Raw genomic sequence first — 21044 nt, 5'->3', positions numbered from 1 at the left:
CAAAAGTCTCTTTGAACCATTGAATAATTTGCCAAGTTGGCAGATATTCTTAATGAACCTGGAAAAAACCTCTCTCTGATGACTTTATGAAAGATGTACACTCAGAAGTTGCCCTAGAAAAAACACTCAACCATGATGTCATTAATATCAATATTGTATGTTTTGCAAATCCTGCATTCAGGGAATTACTTTAATTTTTCTTCCTCTTTGGCTTTATCCTGGGCAATTACTGTGTCCTGTTACAGCAAGAGAAACTTATTTCAAAACACTAATTTAAAAAGCAGTGCTATTGAAAAGCTGCATCCTTACTTCATCTATGAATTACAAACAGCATCAGAAGTCAACAATGAGAAGTTGCTATAAGTACCTGAGCCTTATGAAATTTTGAGAATCTGCTGAGGTTACAATTCAATAAAAATTTTGAACATTTTAAAACATTTTAAAGTCCCACGGTAATTCACACTTCTCATAGACATACTATTAAATATCTTATTGAACTTCAGCCTATGCCTAAAATACCACCTCAGTGTATATCACCACAGCTCTGCACAAGGAATTATCCATTACAGAATATTAAGGGAATTATAGAGTGGCTGACTAACATTGAATATACTTAAACCAGTGAGATTTAATAGACAACTCAGTGACTTAATTAAAGGTCAAATATTCAAAACTGGTATAAAAAGAATCTTTACTGAATAGTTTGTGATAAGGAAATTGTCTATCATTCGAGGCCATCAAACAAATTACATTACTGATACTGACAAGAACTCAGTGGAACATTTGCGAAACATTTTGCTTGTCCATAAAGTGAAAAATATACCAAACAGGTCACATTACACAAGCAGACATTTAAAAAAGTCAGTGTAAAAATAGCAATTTTATTCCTAAATGTCTTTTCTCTTATCTGCTTTCCAAAACATGTAGAGGACAAACATCACGTGAATCACTTTTCAGTCTCGTTCTCGGGTTCACTGTCTCCACTATCACTGTCTCTTCCAGGGTGTTCTGGCATTGTTCGATGTTCATCCACTTCATCCACTTTCAATTCTCCTTCCTTTATCATTTCTTCTCCTGCCTTATTTTCTTCTGCTGCTGCATCTTCTTGTGTATCTTGCACTTCATCTTCTATCTCAGACTCGTGTGTTTGAGTAGTTTCTGGTTCTTCAATCATGGCAGGTGGGGGCAGTAAACGCTAGATGATTAAAAAAAAAATAAAGGATTTTCAGTTTTTAGAAATGCATCTATTTTGGCATCTATTCCTACTTTAGCTTGAACTGTTCACCTTATAGTTAGGATTTTGCATTAGATAACAAGTGAACAACAAAGACAATCTAGAATCCCTAATCACCTGTAGGCACTTAACTCCTATATGAAAATAAAAAAACCCTGCAACAGTCTTATAAGACATATTTTTTTGCCTGAAAGAGGGTGTTAAAAACTCAGTACTTCAAATTAAAGGCTATCAAACACAGTATCCCAAACGGCCAGACAAGTAATAGGGTTACGGTAAATCCCTACTTGGAGCAACAATCACATTCCTACAGTAATCTCATCTATTACCATTTCAAACTCCTAGATGTGTTTAACTTGCTTTTTGAGGCCATTAATAAGCCTGTCTTCAACAACTCATTCCAGTAATTTCCCATTGAAACATCTTATAAAATGCTATGTGAACATTATCTGTACTTATAGAAGTTGCACTGACAGCTGTAAATGTGGAACAACACTGTCCTGGTTTAGCAGTAGCAGTCATTTTTTCTCCTTCATAGTAGCTGGTGCAGCGCTGTGGTTTTGACTTTCGGCCTGCGAATAATACTGATAAAGCCGATGTTTTCGGTTGCTGGTCAGAATGTTTACCCTGACCAAGGACTTTGAGAGTCTCATGCTCTGCCAGGGAGGAGGAGAAGCCGGGAGGAAGCAGGGACAGGATACCTGACCCAAACTAGCCAAAGAGGTATTCCATACCACAGCACGTCATGCCCAGGGATGTAACTGGGAGTTACCCGGAAGGGCACGTCCCTTTTCTCTGTCGGGCTCATTTCCGGCGGGTGGTATCGTATTCTCTTCCCTTGTTATTTCTCTTATCATTATTATTATTGGTGGTAGCAGTAGTGATTTGTGTTATACCTTAGTTACTGGACTGTTCTTATCTCAACCCAAGGGAGTTACATTCTTTCGATTCTCCTCCCCATCCCTCTGGGGCGGGGGGGGGAAGTAGGCTGCGTGGTTCTGATTTACGGCCTGGGCTTAAACCACGACAAACACAAGTTCCAGTAACACTTAAAACAATGCTTAGATATTTTTTCACATAATACATCCATAAATTCGAAGTCTTTTGCCTGCAAACAAAAAGTAGTTGGCAAAATATTATAAGCAGCGATGGTAGCTGTATTGCAGATTTTGGAAAAAAAATAAGACCAAGAATATAGTTAGCTGAAGAGTATGAATGACAGCTATACAACTTCAGGCTGTACAGAAACCCTCATACTTCTTGCCACCCCACATTATTTAATGACAGGACGGGTATTTCCTTGGAATACTGTGAAGCATTTTAATGGAATGAAAGCTCAATAAACCTCCTATGGATGATTGTTTTGTTTTGTTTTCCTTAAAGGCAACTTAGCTTCACATGACAAATTGAGTGTTTAATTACAGTGATGTCTTATCTTCAATTAGATGACACTAATATTAAAAATTTCTGACAAGCATAGGCAAATCTTTGAAGCAATTATGACTACCAGCAGAGATATGAAAAGCATTTTTTATAGACTCTGAAGCTACCATACTGGTTTTTATAATCCATCTGTTCACAGAAAAGGGGTATTTCAAAACCAAAGATCCTTTATAACCCTGATACAAACTCAAGACTTCTTCAGTGATTCAGTTAGACGTATGTTGTGCTTTGTGACTACTACTGTTCAGTCTAGTGTAAAAGAAAAGGGAAAATACCGTGTTGTATTATATAGGGTAAAAGAAATTTAATACCTGCATTTTCTTTTTCTATTTTTTTTTTGTTCACTTTTTGGCTTCTCCTGCAAGGAGAATGTGATTTATTGCTGCAGTAGGAAAGCTGCAGTTTTGTAACCAATTTTAGCTAGCAATGGACAAAATACGAATTCTAAAAAGAATAACTGGTATTACCACAGGATTGGGTCCATATTTGATTAAGGTGTCAAGCAAACCCATCTTTTAGTAAAATTTAGAGACTACCATCTGCTTTTCACGACCTTGTTGGTTTTGACAGGGCTATTAATTTGCATCTGAATGTGAACAACTGCACAGTTCGCTGAGTCTTCATCACATAAAATCTGCATGGTTGAAAGATCTCCACCTATATTAGACAAACTGACTCCAAAACAAATCTCGTCATGTCATAGGGCTGGGTTTCTAACAGAACAGCGCGAGCTTTCATACTTTAAAAATGTACAATTACAAGAAGAAGAGATTTTAGTAGTGTCACTCCTCTTTCTCTATCCCCTTTTCTTTACAGCAGACATAATTAGACCACTTCCCCAAAATAGCAAGTATCCTGTCCACCTGGCACAGGCTTTTTCTGGGTAGCAAAATGCTTCAAATCTGGCTGAAGCTGTGCCTCTCAGAAGAGAAAAAAATTTTTCAAGATTCACTGGATAAGAACTGCAGAGAAAAAGAAATTTACCATCTGAAAGTCTGATACTGAGGAACAGACTTAAGCCTCAACAGCATCTGTCACTTACTAAAAATCAATTTTATTTTAAATTCACACCTTCCAAGAGCTGAAAGGTCCTTACCTGTTGATAGTGGTGTGTAGTTTGTATCATGTGCATATACATATTGTACACAAAGTTAGCCATTTGTGGCATGTTCTTAATAACATGTATTTGGTGAGATGGTCCTTCTCCATTCTAAGAAGGGGAAAAAAATGTAGACAGTCAGCAAGCAAAGCAAAACCACCATTATTCAAAATTTATTTAACTATGTTAGAAAACATAAACCTCCCAAAATTAAAAAGTGCTTATTAAAGAAAAAAAAACCAAACCTCAATTCTTTGGAAAGATAGGAAGTGTAAGTCTTACTCTTTGGATTAATCATGGATTAATCATGATACTGCAGCCCAACAAAATTATGTCAAAAGGAAAGGCTGGGTTTTGATGCTTACTCCATAATCCATTTTGGACTTGAGTCATTTTAGCATTTTAAAGGCCAAATAACTGACAATCAGATTAGGACTTTGCCTACTTGTCCACCACAGACCAGCTCCTTCTGGATCACCCTCACTTACTATGCATAATTCATTCTTTGTCGCACAGTGAACCTGAAAGTTTCAACTGAAGGGCTCCCTCCCAGACTTGTCAATAACCCTTAAGACCAGGGAAAATGAATTGAGGTTCATATAGGCACTCCTTAAAGCTCCATAAAGCAACGGAGATTTTCTTCTATCTCTTCGTTTAGCAACCTACTCTGGGTGTCCTGTGCTTAGATGCTTAACAAAAACTTTTCCTTCAAGATCTAATGCAGTATTACAAATGACATTTCTGTATTTATGAACCTAGCTCAGCAACAAAACTGTTTCGCAATTCTGGGCCAATAAAAAAAAAAAAAATTAACTGGTTATCCTGAATTACTCAGTCAAACAGAATTTTACGTCTTTCAATGAAAAATTATTAACTTTGTATTCTTTTTGAGAAATAAGATTATTTTGTAACAAGATCAAAATTATGTAACACACTAAAAACCTATTTCTGAGAAGAGAAAAATATTGAATCACTTAACACAGGCAGAATTCAGGAAAAAGTAGGCACAGTTATACTGATAACTACATTTTGTGGAAAAATCAACTAAAATCAACCTGTGTGTACTATGACAGCCCTTAACTCTAGGGACATAATTATCAGAGGCACTTGTTTAGCAAAGAAGGCCGTCTCACTTCATATAGCCCATTTAAAATGTGGGCAAACACACGCACTCCCATTACAGATCACAAAATTCAGAGCAGCTGTTCCTACCTGTCTTGCTGTTGGAAAACATTCTGTGGGAATGATATGGAGGTGAAGCGGTCGAGCTGTGAGTTGGCTGAAAGCTGGAGTTAGCTCAAAACAGTTCTGAAACAGTGATACTCTTGCAAAGATATAAAGCCCAAGTCTGGCTCTTGACATGGCAACGACTAATCGTCGGACATCCCTTCAGAAAACAAACAAAATCAATCATGTTTTTTTTCACTGATGACACAGTTGCAATAAAAAAACCTAGAAGTATACAGAAGCCTTAAATAAAGGAAATATAAAATAATCTCCTAAAATACTACTTTGTCTTTAGTATTTTTCCTTACATTCTGTTTCAATAACTACCAAATCCTAGAAACATTATATAGAACTGTGTGTGTTTGTGTAAGTATGAATATCAGTTTACTGCATTGGTAAGAGGAAAGGGTGATATAAAAAAAAAAAAAAATAAAAAAAATCACCCTTTACTACGTCCCTAGATTTCACAGGTTAACACTGAGAACAAATCACAATAGCATTTCTGTATCCATGAATGAGTAAACATGAGTCTGATAACTCATCTAACTACTGTTAGATGATCTGTGTGACTGCAGTGATAAAAACTTCTGATACAAAAACAAATTAAAAAGCTCACTTACAGGAAAGCATCCATGAGAAAATTTAAGCCTGCATTTGTTCAGCAATTATTACATTCCTATTGTTCTACTAGGGTGAAACCAAGTTCAGCCTATCAGCAGTAATATAAACTAATTATAGTATAAGCCATTACTAAAGGATAAAGTGGTTGTGAAGACGGTACCAGACAGTTATAAAAGGAAGTATGTCTGAACTTCATTCAATACATAGTATTAAACTTCATTTCTACTACATACGCAAATAACTGAACATTTTTATGTAATGTATTATAAACAATCTTTCTGATACAGAAAACATGTAGTTTAATGACGCTACAAGAATATCTTGTTACATACCTAAGGTGGCCTACAGCTTTGGTACGCACTAGTGAAAGGAGAATATAATCATTTTGTTGACCTTGGAATCTGTCCACAGTTGTTACCTAGAGAATCAGAAACCAAGAAAAAATCTCCATAGGTTAAATCTTGCCATTTCAATTAAAATGTGACACCAAAATTTTAATATCAACTTTGGACTGAGACTGCAATAAATGGGAAGAGAGAAGAAAATGGTTTAACTCTGTTTTAGCTGGCTGCTAATGAAAAATCATCAGCCTGTTCCTTTTTGGAAATGCTGGGAGCAGCTTTTGTCTGAGTGTATACTGTTTCTTTTGCATTTTTATTCAACACAGATAGCTAACAGTGGAATGCTAATATCAAAAGATTGTGGAAAGCCATCAGTCTTATAATACAGAGTTTAAACATATCAGCATCAGATTTTTACAACTATACTTTTTGTTTCATCAGATTTGTCATCCATCATATGTTTTATCAAAGCATTTCCACTCTGGGTGGATCTTATTAAAAGTTGTGGGTTTGGGGATTTGTGTGTTTTGAGAACAAAATAAATGACAAAAGCGTTATTCTGCCTCAGGTAGTCTGTAGCTTTTCCAACTTCATGGACTTCACTTTGTATGAAAAATTACAAACGGGCAGAAACAAGGGCACTACTTTACAAAATTCCATAGAACGTAACTTAATAAACGTGTAGTTACCAGGGAACACTTGCAGAGAAATCTGTGAACCTGTTAAATTAGCCTGCTGTATAATATGACAATTTAAAACCAAGCAAACCAGAACCACTGCAATGACAGATATACTTTCAAAGACACCTTGTTTGGCCGTCCAATCAGTGGATTATTTCCACACCGCTGATTAATGACATCACGGATCAGATGTTTCTGTCCATTGTATGTTGTCAGGATACTTATCCTGTCCGCAGGATAACCAAGTAGGCACATATACATGAAGAGTGCCACAACGTACTCAGCTTCACCAAGATTCTTAAAGAAAAAAAAAAAAGGGGTTACTCAATCTGTAAAGTTGGAAAGAGTAATACCTATGACATTACCATAGAATCATAGAATAGTTAGGGTTGGAAAGCACCTTAAGATCATCTAGTTCCAACCCCACTGCCATGGGCAGGGACACCTCACACTAAACCATGCCACCCAAAGCCTCATCCAACCTGGCCTTGAACACTGCCAGGGATGGAGCATTCACAACCTCCCTGGGCAACCCATTCCAGTGCCTCACCACTCTAACAGTAAAGAATTTCTTCCTCATATCCAATCTAAACTGCCGCTGTGTAAGTTCTAACCCGTTACCGCTTGTCCTCTCACTAAAGTCCCTACTGAAGAGTCCATCCCCAGCATCCTTGTAGGCCCCCTTCAGATACTGGAAGGCTGCTATGAGGTCTCCACGCAGCCTTCTCTTCTCCAGGCTGAACAGCCACAACTTTCTCAGCCTATCTTCATACGGGAGGTGCTCCAGTCCCCTGATCATCCTCGTGGCCCTCCTCTGGACTTGTTCCAACAGTTCCATGTATTTTTTATGTTGTGCACACCAGAACTGCACACAATACTCCAAGTGAGGTCTCATGAGAGCAGAGCAGAGGGGCTGGATCACCTCCTTTGACCTGCTGCTCATGCTCCTCTTGATGCAGCCCAGGATACGGTTGGCTTTCTGGGCTGCGAGTGCACACTGAAGTTGGCTCATGTTCATTTTCTCATCGACCAAGTCCTTCTCTGCACGGCTGCTCTGAATCTCTTCTCTGCCCAACCTGGAGCTGTGCCTGGGATTGCTCCGACCCAGGTGTAGGACCTTGCACTTAGCACGGTTAAACTTCATAAGGTTGGCGCCAGCCCACCTTACAAGCCTGTCAAGGTCCCTCTGGATGGCATCCCTTCCCTCCAGCATATCAACCAAACCACACAGGTTGGTGTCATCAGCAAACTTGCTGAGGGCGCACTCAATCCCACTGTCCATGTCACTGACAAAGATGTTGAACAAGACCGGTCTCAACACTGATCCCTGAGGGGCACCACTCGTTACCGGTCTCCATCCAGACATCGAGCCATTGACCACAACTCTTTGCGTGCGGCCATCCAGCCAGTTCTTTATCCACCGAGTGGTCCACCTTCAAATTGATGTCTCTCCAATTTAGACACATGGATGTCGTGTGGGACAGTGTCGAACGCTTTGCACAAGTCCAGGTAGATGACATCAACTGCTCCACCCCTGTCCATCAATTCCGTAGCCCCATCATAGAAGGCCATCAAATTGGTCAGGCAGCATTTCCCCTTAGTGAAGCCATGTTGGCTGTCACAAACCACCTTGCTGTTTTTCATGTGCCTTAGCATTATCATGTATTTACAGAAAAATCTTAGTGCTAAAATGTCTCTAGACCTGATGCTTCAAAATGGCTTTTATTAAGTGAGCAAAGAAAGAATAAAAGAACCTCAAATAGGTTTCATAACTTAATTCTGTTTCCTTTTGAGAGAACTGCTGAAAATAGCTACATCAATATTATTGTTAGTCATTGATTGACACTTTCCAGTACTTACTCAGAAGCTCCCAGTTATTTCAACAAGTTTAAATTATAAGTATTTAATAATCGTTAAAGGTAATAGCAATTGTTTAAAAATTAAATCATATTTAGGGACTATTAAATATTTACACATTTGTACCTAAATGCATTTATATACTTATAGCCCTATATACCAAAGGAACTGCCAACTTAACTGTATTACACAGCTCAACCAATAGAGTATTCGGTTTTTTTCCTTCTTAAAAGGTCACATGCCAAAATCCCACATTACATAAAACTGTGAAATTATTATTTGTTAAAAAGTATTAGAACATGGTAATCTGCAGATACCTGTATTGAAATACAAGGGTTTAAAAAACACTTTGCACCAATATAACATCATTTCAATGCAAAATAGCTGCAATGACTCACTCTCAAGTAAGCTGAAAGTAGGAACTAGTTGAACTAGAATAACTAAGCTCCTTTCAACTATCAATTAAGAGACAGACATGTGGATTATCAAACCCGATTATTTCTACAGCAGGCCAAACCTATTCAATTTCAAATGACCAGTTGTTATTTCACATTTTCTATACTGCAATTTTTTCTGTGCCATTACTTATAATGAACAATGTCTGCCCCAAAGCATCACTAGCATCACTCTACTGCCTATTTGAAACAGGACGAAACTTCCAGACTGAAGTTACTCACAGCCTGTTTAAATCCATTTTCTGTCGACAAAAAAGATCTTTCATGTTCAAAAGTTGTTCTCAATTACTGACATTTATTCCTGCTCTATTTATACTGGGAATCTTATCCCTACTTGGCATATGTTTGACTAGGCTATTTTTTCTTATTAAGTGGGCTCTGCATTACTTGCAAAATGCAGTTGTCAGGCATATCAAACACATCTGGGTGTAAAACTATTCTACAAATTTTAATCCTCTAAGTCTAGAAAGAAATGCCCAAATTCATAAAGATAAATAATACATGGCTGCAATCTTACCTGATGGAAAACAATGCAATGCCACCAATATACTCTACTAATATATCTCAATCCTCAAGACCACAAAAACACCCCAAAGTCCCTCTCCCCTGCAAAAGAACTCCCAAAAACCTATAGGAAATATTAGAAGAGCCTGCTCATGAAAGTGCTGTTGTAATGATAAAGGTGTCAGTGTTCTTCCATGAGTGTTCCCAGTCTTCTTTGGCCCAGGAGTGTTCTAAACCAGTGCTCAACTCTCAATTATCATAATCCCATTTTTAAGGCACTTAACTCCAGCTGTTCCTGTTCCACAGGATGACTTTTTAACACTTGTACATTACAGTGTTAAAAACAAATATAGCATAAAAAACAAAGTAAAAAGAAATTATTACCTCCAAACAACCCTGCCCTCAACCTAGAAGTGAGATAAAGTGGATTATGACTCACCACTGCTTTAACAGCACACCAGTTTGTATAACAAAAAAGTGGGAGGAACCCAAGCAAAACATACGGATACATATCTTGAAAAAAATACATAACCATAACTCAATGATTTTCACAGGGAAAAAAAATGACCATGAGTATTATCACCTTAAAGCACACTGTTTGCTTTTCACAATTTTAAGCAAAATTTAAGGTGTTAATTCCATGTTAATTTGAATCTTTGACCCTTCATGTACAGGGGAAATGCTACTACACTATCATGGTAGTACAGCTGAATCACAGCAGTATTTAACTTGCTATAGGCTAAAACAATGTTTTGTAATGAATTATACACCAAATCTCACTCCTCCCAAAACACTGAGAAAACACAGATCTCAAGCAAAGTCATTCACTCTGAGCAAAGAGCAAAACAATACATCATAATTTTCAACACTGAAAATTCATTAAAAGGAGAAAAAGAACCATGCACACGCATGACTCTATTATCTGAGAACATGAATTAAAACATCAATTTACTGCATTTTGATGGTTTGTCTTCATGGCAGATTTAATATGTGATGTCTAGATTAAATAAAGTATATATGTAGTATTTCTCTTACCTGATAGAAATAAGGATTGGGTTCAGACTCTCCCACACCATTGAAGTCTTCCACATTTATAAGTTGGAAGTCGTACAAAAACCCAGCATTGGCTGTTCTGAACTCTGGCAGAAGCTGCACGTGAGGCAGGTTACCCAGGTTCTTGTAACGCCAGTTGTAAAGGTTACATAAACTGTTCAAAAACACACAGAGACAAACCCTCAATTCAACTCATTCGACGCAATTCAAATGCACATTCCTCCTTGCTTTCAACATTAATGTTTCTGCAGGTTTCAATTAAAAAAATAATTTTTCTGGACAGCTATACGTATATAAACGAATGCATTTGTACAAGCTATCCAGCAATAGTAAGTTTTTTAACTCTGTTTGGTTACATCTCACAGAAAGCTTTAGATTTTACTTCAGTGCAGCACAGTCAGCCTTAAGACTGTTCTACTTGATCAGACTTACACTGAAGGGTACACATTTTGCAAAGAAATCTAGTAGGAATTTCCATGGGTAACAAAACTTAAGGAATATTAACGCTTCTTCACAAAAAGAAAGGAGTAAGAGAAAAAGGATTTTCTGCATTATCTGTTGTAAAGTTTCTTACTGCAAAAAGAAATTAATTTTCTTATTTTGTATACTGCCATATATTAACATGGGACATGAAGGGAAGCAACTGGTATCTACCCACTTCTGAATCATCCCTGGTACTTATAGAGACAGTAATATAACCAAAATGCCTTATTCACAAACATACAACAAAATCCAGACCAGGTAAAGCAGCGGTTAGTTCATGGGAAGCTACCTATGGTCTAAAAAGACAAAGCATAGGAAGGTATGGAAAAAATCCTAGATGATGAAATGGTTTATGAAGTGACAGAATTCTGCTCTCTCATTTCTAAGAAATTTGCAGAGATGTTGCAAAATAGCAGATGGCAAAATAAACTTAATTTATCATCATACTCAGCTATAATTTGCATTTTTAAAATCAGACGTTCTTCATGACTAGAAAATAATATTCTACCACCCCCAAAAATTCCTACATGAAAAAAAATTAAGTTCTCCTTCATTTTATGCAAAAACAAAACAAAACCAGGATTTAAAACTAAACGGAGTAATTTTCTCTTTGGTTTTACCTTCTTACTACAACACCACAAATACACACTTTATACAATAAATAAAACATCTACATTACCACAGTAAAGTGACAAATACATGGATAAAAAAAGAAAAGAGTTATACTACTAAAGAGATGCTGTATCTCTTTAAATATATAAAAAATGCTTAACACTCTTGTGTGGACAACATGATTGTCTTCAATAAAAGCTGAAGCTCTGCTGAAATAGTACAAGAAAAGAACCCTTTTGCAGAATTTAAGGGAAATATTATATATTCAACTCTAAATAAATAATGTATCTATTTGGCCTTGAATATATTAGATATTAGTTCAGAAAAGGAAGCTTCTGAAAAATTTTCAGCTGTAAAAAAAAAACACAAACAAAATTTGACTACTAAAATTCCTTTAAATATAATTTTCATTAAAGCACTCATAAAATGGCAGGGTATTACTATATTACCAAAAAAGGAAAATAAATCTGATTGTATTTCAGCAAAGTAAAATCCACCTTCCTAGTCTAAGCTGAAAGAAATGGAACAAGTAGAGTTTTGCAAACTCCTGTCCTAACAATAAAACAAAGTTTCCAAAAGCATGTGTGTACTTTTTCTATTTTCATCTTTGTATTTTCTTATAGGATAGACATGACATTTTCTATGTCTCACCTTGCTCTTGCTCTTCCCTGAGCATCCAAATCAACAGTTGGCACTCCAACACGAACAAATCGTGTAAAAAGAGACTGCTCCATGTTGGAGTATTTTTGAAAAGCCATGTTCTTAATGACTGGTGGCAGCTGATGATGGTCACCAATCATAATCCACCGCTTCAAACGACTGAATCCATCCTGGGGGTTCTAGAATTAAACAATTACAGAATTGTAACTATTACACTGTAACTGAGGTACTCAATTAAAACACATTAGCAGTCACACTGGCTTAGTCTGAGCCCTAAATTTCAACATTTGTTGTTAATTTACACTGAGCTGCAGTCATTTTAAAGACTATTAGCTTCTTCCTAATCTACTACCAGAAAAAGGAGAAGTGCTTCACATAAACTCTTGCTTGTTATAAAGCAACAGGTAAGTTTATCTACTAAAATAGTAGAGAAATATCAGTATGTCTTACTGCGTTGTTTTAAAAGCCAAAGTTAACTTGTTGTCAGAAAACAAAAGGGGGAAAAAAAGGCACAAATACATAGAAGTTATAGTAAAAAAATCTGATTTCTACACAGTAGTGTTACTCTACAACAGTCCTTTTAAGTTTATCTTTTTTATTCCAAGATAGAAATATGAACTACCTGCAGCATCTGAAACAGTTTTAGTGCTCAGGTATCTGAGGCACAAACTGAACCAGCCTTTCAAGTGTTCCTGTAGTTTATGTGTTTCACCTGTTTAGCTCTGGAATTCCCACATCGCCTCTTCCATGGCCAGAACAAGCCTCTAATTAAATCCTCACCCTGGCCCTTGGACTGACTGTTCTTCAGTATGTTTGGTATATCTCTTTCCAGTTCCTCATTATCCTTTGTCTACCTAAGTTACATACTGACAGAACTCAGTAATGACTGCTGAGTCCATGAGTTCTCTCATGAGTTTCAGAACTCATGAAAGAACATCGTAACATAGGGACAAAAGGGGAACAGATGTGTAGAACTGGAATTCTGAAATTTCCACCTGTAAGTTTTACAATTCAGACCCTCCATTCTTATACACTTCTGTGATATTTCCCTTTCCCCACATGAGCACTACTCAAGACAAAGACTAAAGTTCCTTTTCTTGCCATCCTGAAGTGTAAAACAAACGAAGACCTCTCTGATAAGAGAGTAAGGAATGAAAACTGAATTCTGGACTGTCCAGCTCACCAAGTCGAAAGATGCCTTAGTAAAACAGTGGATAGAAATTATTTTCAATGGCAAGGGAAAAGATTTTATTTTTTCCCCTCCAAAAAGGCTACTGCTTTGGAGAAGACCAATTATTCTATATAACTATTCTTCTCTGATCAGCCATTTCAATCTCAAAGAGCTCTGCAAAGAACTCTGTTTTTAAAAATTTCTTACTCTGAATTGTAAGTACAAGAAATCAACTATTACTCTATAAGCCTAGCTCTTCAGGTTTGGTTAAAAAAAAAAAACACCCTCAATTTTCAAGGTCTATTTTGATAGCTATTGTAAATAAGGTCACAGAATAACCCACACAACATGACTCTATGATGAAATGGTCAGCTTATGTATTGTTCATGTACACTTATTTCCCCTCACCAGCCTGATGCATCTGGTTATTCAATGTTCATTCAACCATTTCAAAAACACTCTAAGATGCTTATTTCACTAAATCTAGTAATTTCATAATCAATGAAAACCATGGTAAAAGCCACACAATTTCTGCATTACAAAGCACTGCAGTACAATGTTGTGTTACAATTTGTGAGAAGCTTCAATCGAGCGGTTTGCTCTCCAGACACCCAAACAAGATGGACAAGTATGTGTTCCTGCTTAGAGTTCAGGAAGTATTTGGGGTTTAGAAGGTGGATTAGTTGCCTACCTGCTCAGAATTATCAAAAGTCATCAGTCTTTAAACACATCAAGGTGTAAAGTACTACACTATTATCCCTAAAATCTAAAAACCTACAGAGTTAAACAGCAACTGAGAAAAGGAGTTGGGCTTTAAAAACAACTTAGACATGCACATTTTTTTGTGCGCTAGGCCCATAGTTACTTTCCTGCAACTGTGTTCTAATATCCACTGAAACAGAGCAAAATGAAAAATTATGAGATACAATTACAAATATATCCAGTATTTCACGGAATTTCTATCACGCCTTTTTCAATACACATTTTCTTTTAGAATGAAAATCAAAAAGCTTGGATGTGGTTTTCTTAGAAGACTTTATTTATTGCTTTTCGATGAAAGTACCTGCTCCAGGCAAAGCTTCTGAAATGAAACTTAATTTTACAGTATGAGAATATAAATTTGAGAATATGAAATGCAGACTGCATATTTTTCAGAAAGCCACCAGAGTAAGAATCAAATCAACAGTACAGACTGTCTTCAGTTTTACTGACTTTCCACATATCAAATTGACTCACAGCTACAGTTTGCCCAGAGCTCCTGAGGGAGGCCATACTTCCAGAGGTGAAATTTTATCTCACAATGACTGGAGATTACAGAGATAGCAGAGCCACGGATGTACAAGAAGCACATTTTACTTACTTATTAAATCCTCTAGCTCTTAAAAGAGGAGTTGCTAAAAGCAACCACAGACAATCTTTACTGAAGGCAAAAAAAACCATCAAGAAAGTCCAAGCATCTTGAGTTTAGAATGATCAGCACAAACGTTTTTAAGGAAGCGTACTCAACTTCAGAAGTAGCAGTGTTGGCCCTCTATTACAACAATCCCTTACATAACAGAGCTATTGCTACCTGGCTTCTTAAAGACTACACTACAAATATCCCCTGTTCTATGTTAGCTCCAGTTTCCTTCCTTCCTTCCCTGCATTAGCAGTACCTTTCCAGCTGCAAGACTTTCATTCAACTGTATCAGATCTGCATTCCTTTACCCACTAATTGTTTGCCTGCCAAACACAGTACAAGCTGCAGCTTATTCCAGGTTAAAGATTTACCAATTAACCAGATAAAAGGTACATAATTATTGGGAAAAAGAAGTAGCACTAGTAATCATTTGTTTTCTTTCTGTGGAGTTGTAACATCAATTAGAAAGTCTCCTCTCTACCTGGCCCCATTTTTCCTTAAAGTTGCCTGTGCTTGATCTCTCTCTCTGTTAGTCCTGACTGAAACTGACCAAACATCACAAGCAGACGGGATGACACAGAGCAATTATGTAAACCTTACGATCTTGAGAAACAAAACCCTTACTTAATAACCCTTAAATTTTAACATTTTTTACAATCAGAAATAATCGCTATTAAATGACAAAGAATTTAACAAAGCCAGGATTACTTTACATAAAATACCCTTTTTCATTTTTGAAACAAAAGTCTGCTAATCCTACTACTTAGTCAATAAAACCAACATATCCAGAACTATTAGCTTACTCCATATCATCAAAACCCAAGGATAAACAACTGATGTAGAGCAAAGTGGAAGTTCTTGCTGTTCACTCACATGGCAAGTATCAGTTCTAGGTTACTTTCTGCACAAGATATTTTCCTTTAAATATTCTGTATTGTTCAAGAACACAAACTTTCATTTAACATTTTTTGTAATATATTATATAATTCAGGTCTAACCTGCAGCAGGAGAGGTATAAAGGTTTCTATCTCCAGAATCTGAGCAGACTCTTCCATTAAGATGTTGTCATACTGATGGGAAAAAACAAAACAAAGAAATATGTCCATCAGTGAAGTAATACAAATTTATAGTTATTCAGCCTAGAAAAAGAAGGCATCAACTACTCATTTGATTTTTGACAGGTGGAACAGTTACAGCAGGACTTTACCTCACAGGCAAAACACCAGTGTTACGAAAACTAAATGTCAGAGGGTGAAATCCTACTACATCAATAGCAGATCTCTCCGTACCAACCAATCAGGGCTTACATTCAGAAGACATCTATGACTGAATCACAACATGCTTCCCACATCACACAACCCATCCAGAAAAACTTTCTGCAGTGGATCAAACTATGTTGGTACCCTTGCACTGAAGCAGAAAAAGAGTGCTTTTGTGATCCAATAAAGGGCATTATCAGAGAAAAGATAATACTAAAAGTTATTGGTGGTTGGCTACTGTCAGATACAAGTTTGTACTAAATTAATACCTACGACTAATACTGCAGAGTGAGAACAGCATTGCATCATAGTACCTTTTCATCAAATTGTTCGGTTTTTAGGTGAAGTTATAAAGGCCATGGTTTTTTCCCCCCAATTCTGCGTTTATTTTATTACTCAATCATGTGACTGCAGATCATCATCTACACGATTAAGCATTTTTTTATACACAGTAACTTAGAAGTGATCTTATATTTTACTTATTTTTTTTTTTCAGTAAAATTAAAAATTGAAACATACTGGTAAAAAAAAAAAGGCAACTCAAAATAACCTAGCTGCCTAGATTTGGTACAGACAAAAAAGTTTATACAAGAGAGGGTGGGGACCAAAACAAAAAAAATCATTACTTTGAAACCTAATTCAACAAGGTCGTGTCGTTTCAGAGCAGCATGAGTACAAGTCATGGCAATGATTTTTGCTTCTTTCACCAACAGGTATTTCGATCTATCCAGGCCACTGCGGAGAAGTTCAAATGCTCTGAATTCCTATGCAAGAGAAGAAAACTGTGAAAGCCAGAATACAAAAAATTATTCCTTATAAAATGTATTCACTTCAACTATCTGGCCACCTTCTTAATATAATTAGGCAAGAAAGTTCTGAAGGCACCGACTTAGCAATCCCACATTGAATAATTTTAAATGCCAAACTTGGAAATCACAGTATTTCAAAAAACAATCTTTTAAACACACAAATAATTCTGCAATCTGTGTGCATATACAAATTTGCAGACAATTATTCAATCAATTCTGAGGAACCCTCTCAGAATCCCCCAAGATTCTGTTGTACTGTATCTTCTTGTTTTCCACTATACCACCACATCAAATTCAGTATTGGAAGACCATTTAAGTTAATATGACTAAATGATACAAAGACCACCTTCACCCAGACTTCTAAAAGCCTCTAAAGCAATTCTGGGAAAAAACAGAAGATAATCTATTTAAGTTACTTCTAGGTTATCTGATTAAAGGCAACTCACTGTAAACGCAAAGACCCTGTGAGGATCAGAGGAGCAGTGATAGGCAAACCAACACTAATAACGTAATCAATGAAAATGGAACACCCAGAATGGCTGCTTCCTAAGATCAAAATAAAACAAATTAGACCTTTGTGCCTGTTGTGAAACATGCCAGTATTATCCAAAGGTGGAAATTCTCACCTTAGCAGCTAATAAAGCTGCTTAGAGTTATATACTCCTTGTAGAATATAGGGCAAAGGAGAATTCTGGAACTGTGTAAAGTTTTTTATAGGATTAGGGAGATCCACTTACCTTTAACAGTTACATGCCTTACCTCAAGCTGAGTGAATATTTTCTTAACATGTCTAAAACACCCTTCAGCAATTTCCATATCTTCTTCATAGGATTTGCCTTTGAAAACTGGTTGAGGAGCATTTGCAAAATACTGATGAAAAGGAAAGAAACTGGAGACATCTGTAACATCTGGCACTTTTCCACCCTTAACTTTCACTTTGCTTATATACTCCTCCCAACGAGACATTACCTATGACAAACAGAAGTGTCATATTGACATGTTTTAATATCAAAGTCATTGGTAAGGTGTAGTTTGCACACACACTATTAAGAAAAATTATCACAAAAGCAAGGTATGTCTAAATTGGCACTTAAGCTTGTATCAGGACAATGGTTTTGAAGCTGTGGTGGGTTGACTTGACTTGACTTGGGGAAAACTCAATTTATTTCCAATTAAAAATGCAGTAAAATGATGAGAACCATACAGAACCAATACCACCTTTCTTCTCCATCCCCTCTTTCTTCCCAGGTGCAATTTCACTCCTTCATTCCCAACTCTTCTACCTCCTCCCCACCCTGAACAGTGCAGGAGGAATGGGGCTTTGCCACTCAAGTTTGTAGCACTGCGTATTTGCCACCTCACACGTTTCCACTGCTCTGACACGGGCTTTCTACAGGCTGCAGCTTCAGAGCATATCCACCTCTTCTAGCATGGGGTCCTCCACTGGCTGTGATGTGGCTATCTGCCCGGATACAGTCCTCCGTGGGCTGGAAGGGGACAACCTGCTTTGCCATGGTCCTCTCCATGAGGTATGGGGGAATCTCTATTCCTGCTCCTCCTTTTCCTTCTGACCTTGGTGTGTGTGGTTGTTTCCCACACTCCTCTCGCTGCCCCAGATGCCGCACAGTGGTTTTTGACTTTTTCTCAAAGACATTTTTACAGAGGCACCACCAGTGTTGCTGATGGGTTCAGTTTCAGCCAGCAGTGGGTCCATTTGAGCTGGCTGTGTCCAGCACTGGGCAGCCCCATGCCTCTTCTCAGAGATTATACTTGCAGATCACATCTAAATGAACATGAGCCGGCACTGCGCGCTCACAGCCCTGAAAGCCAACCGTATCCTGAGTTGCATCAAGAGGAGCATGACCAGCAGGTCAAAGGAGGTGATCCAGCCCCTCTGCTCTGCTCTTGTGAGACCTCACTTGGAGTACTGTGTGCAGTTCTGGTGTCCTCAACATAAAAAGGACATGGAACTGTTGGAACAAGTCCAGAGGAGGGCCACGAGGATGATCAGGGGACTGGAGCACCTCCCGTAGGAAGATAGGCTGAGAAAGTTGGGGCTATTCAGCCTGGAGAAGAGAAGGCTGCGTGGAGACCTCATAGCAGCCTTCCAGTATCTGAAGGGGGCCTACAAGGATGCTGGGGAGGGACTATTCATCAGGGACTGTAGTGAGAGGACAAGCGGTAACGGGTTCAAACTTAAACAGGGGAAGTTTAGATTGGATATAAGGAAGAAATTCTTTACTGTTAGAGTGGTGAGGCACTGGAATGGGTTGCCCAGGGAGGTTGTGAATGCTCCATCCTTGGCAGTGCTCAAGGCCAGGTTGGATGAGGCCTTGGGTGGCATGGTTTAGTGTGGGGTGTCCCTGCCCATGGCAGGGGGGTTGGAACTAGATGATCTTAAGGTCCTTTCCAACCCTAACTATTCTATGATTAAAACCTTGCACATAAACCCAGTACAGAAACAATTTCCTGATTACCTCCACTTACAGTACTTTGGTTGAAATACCAAGTGGGACTCCTCTGGGAGGAAACTGAACCAAAAGATGAGCTCTACCAGTGCTCCTAGCATTCTCCCAACACCTAATGTCCATTTAAGGTTTATGCCCACACTACAGCTAGCCCCGAGTAACTTCAGTTATGCATATACACGGTGTATGCATTTGATCCTAAGTACCAGTCTATAAATCTGTTTAAGCCACACCAACTGCTAACATAGACCATGTCACTGAAAAATACATGCAAGGGAAATCAAGGATATACAATATACAGAAAATGTGTTTTTTATACTGCGCATCTAATTTCATGCTGGCATTTAATGCCATAAAAGCATTCTAAAGCAGGACCATCAAGTAACTGCTCTACTGCTTGCCCAAAATGTAAAGTAGACCACATATTTTTCCATCTGAAGGAGAAACTTCAGGTTAGAATCTTTGCCAGCAGCCACAAAGAACAGCACTACTAGCCTTTTAATTGGTGAGTCATCATGCAGGAGTTAAAACAATAGCAATACAAGTAACTAATGCTGCAATTATAGCTTTCGCTGCTGTTGTATTTTAAATCACCAAAGAAAATGTGGTTTGCTTTGGTTTTTTTTAGATTCAATTTTGAAAATTCACTCAAATTTTTAAAAATTGTTTCATAACACACTGAGGTCATACAGTCTCTGTAGAAGGATTTCAGTCCTTACTTGGTATAAGAAAAAGTGGCCAGCTGTTTCACAAGTGTAAGAAACATCTCCTGGGACTCCAAGACTCTCTTGCAATCGTCCAACTTCCCGCAGAAGTTCAAGTCTTCGAGCCAGCACGTAATTAACTCTTCCATACCTACAAAATGGATTAAACAACATAATTTGTATTTAAATGCAGTTAATTCAAACTGGTTTATTTTAAGTATCATGAGCGATTACACACCAAACACCACTCACCCTCTAAAAAGACAACCCACAACTACTAGCTAGTCCCAAAACACAAGAATATGCTACATGCTGACTATTTCTATCAGTTGAGCCCTAACAATTTACAAAGACATGCAAGAGCCATTACTGTACAGTTCTTTTTACCCTATCACTTCAACAAAAGCTTCTTAAGTGTTATTAAAACATTCTTATGATTTATCTGTAAAGTTGAAAAAGTACTACTTACAGTGTACTGTTTAGGAGCTACCAGTCCACTACATGTTACATAAATACAAACAAGTTATACAAGTCTATGGACCTTCATAAACAGAATTGATATCCAGAGTTCCAGTATGGCAAGGCTGAATTCCTTTGGCAATATACAAAATTTCTTGTAATAACACTGAGCCTACCATAACAGACAGGTTTCCATCCACACATAGGATACGTACATACCTGACACACCCTGTGCTCATAGCTGCCTGCTGAAAAACTTTTATGACTAGTTTGTAACTTACTCCTTCCATTCTTCCTCCTCTTACAAAATTTAAGGCCAATCTTTTTCTTTATAAATCAATTTCCTTATTCCATGCACTCCCCCTTCCCAGAAGCAGTACAACAACAAAAAACAATCTATGGATCACATTTTCTAAAAAAGAAAACAGATTAAAAAAGGATACCAACACGTGAAATTAAAGAAATAAGAGGAACAGGACACTTTCTTTTAAAAATGCACACGCAGT

General features: G+C 37.5%; 1 protein-coding gene across 4 annotated transcripts in view; it reads right to left on the bottom strand.

Moving 5' to 3' along the window:
• Window positions 1–674: 674 nt before the first annotated feature.
• Window positions 675–21044, bottom strand: part of AQR (aquarius intron-binding spliceosomal factor) — a 52412-nt gene continuing 32042 nt past the window's right edge. For 3 of the 4 annotated variants that reach the window (XM_080618581.1, XM_080618584.1, XM_080618582.1), the window contains 11 exons: window positions 20095–20230; window positions 17667–17876; window positions 16725–16862; window positions 15838–15909; window positions 12261–12448; window positions 10497–10668; window positions 6772–6942; window positions 5957–6042; window positions 4989–5163; window positions 3774–3887; window positions 675–1195 (listed from right to left, as the gene is read on the bottom strand). In XM_080618581.1, coding sequence (XP_080474707.1) covers window positions 947–1195; window positions 3774–3887; window positions 4989–5163; window positions 5957–6042; window positions 6772–6942; window positions 10497–10668; window positions 12261–12448; window positions 15838–15909; window positions 16725–16862; window positions 17667–17876; window positions 20095–20230 — 1711 coding nt within the window. In that variant the 3' untranslated portion in view covers window positions 675–946. The remainder of the gene's footprint in view (window positions 1196–3773; window positions 3888–4988; window positions 5164–5956; window positions 6043–6771; window positions 6943–10496; window positions 10669–12260; window positions 12449–15837; window positions 15910–16724; window positions 16863–17666; window positions 17877–20094; window positions 20231–21044) is intronic. The other variant, XM_080618583.1, reaches the window with a different exon arrangement.

This window comes from Psittacula echo, assembly GCF_963264785.1.
Source record: "Psittacula echo genome assembly, chromosome: 5".
NCBI classification, from domain to species: Eukaryota; Metazoa; Chordata; class Aves; order Psittaciformes; family Psittacidae; genus Psittacula; species Psittacula echo.
Note: the sequence above shows the minus strand (reverse complement) of the source record. Positions and strands in the feature narration are given on the sequence as shown.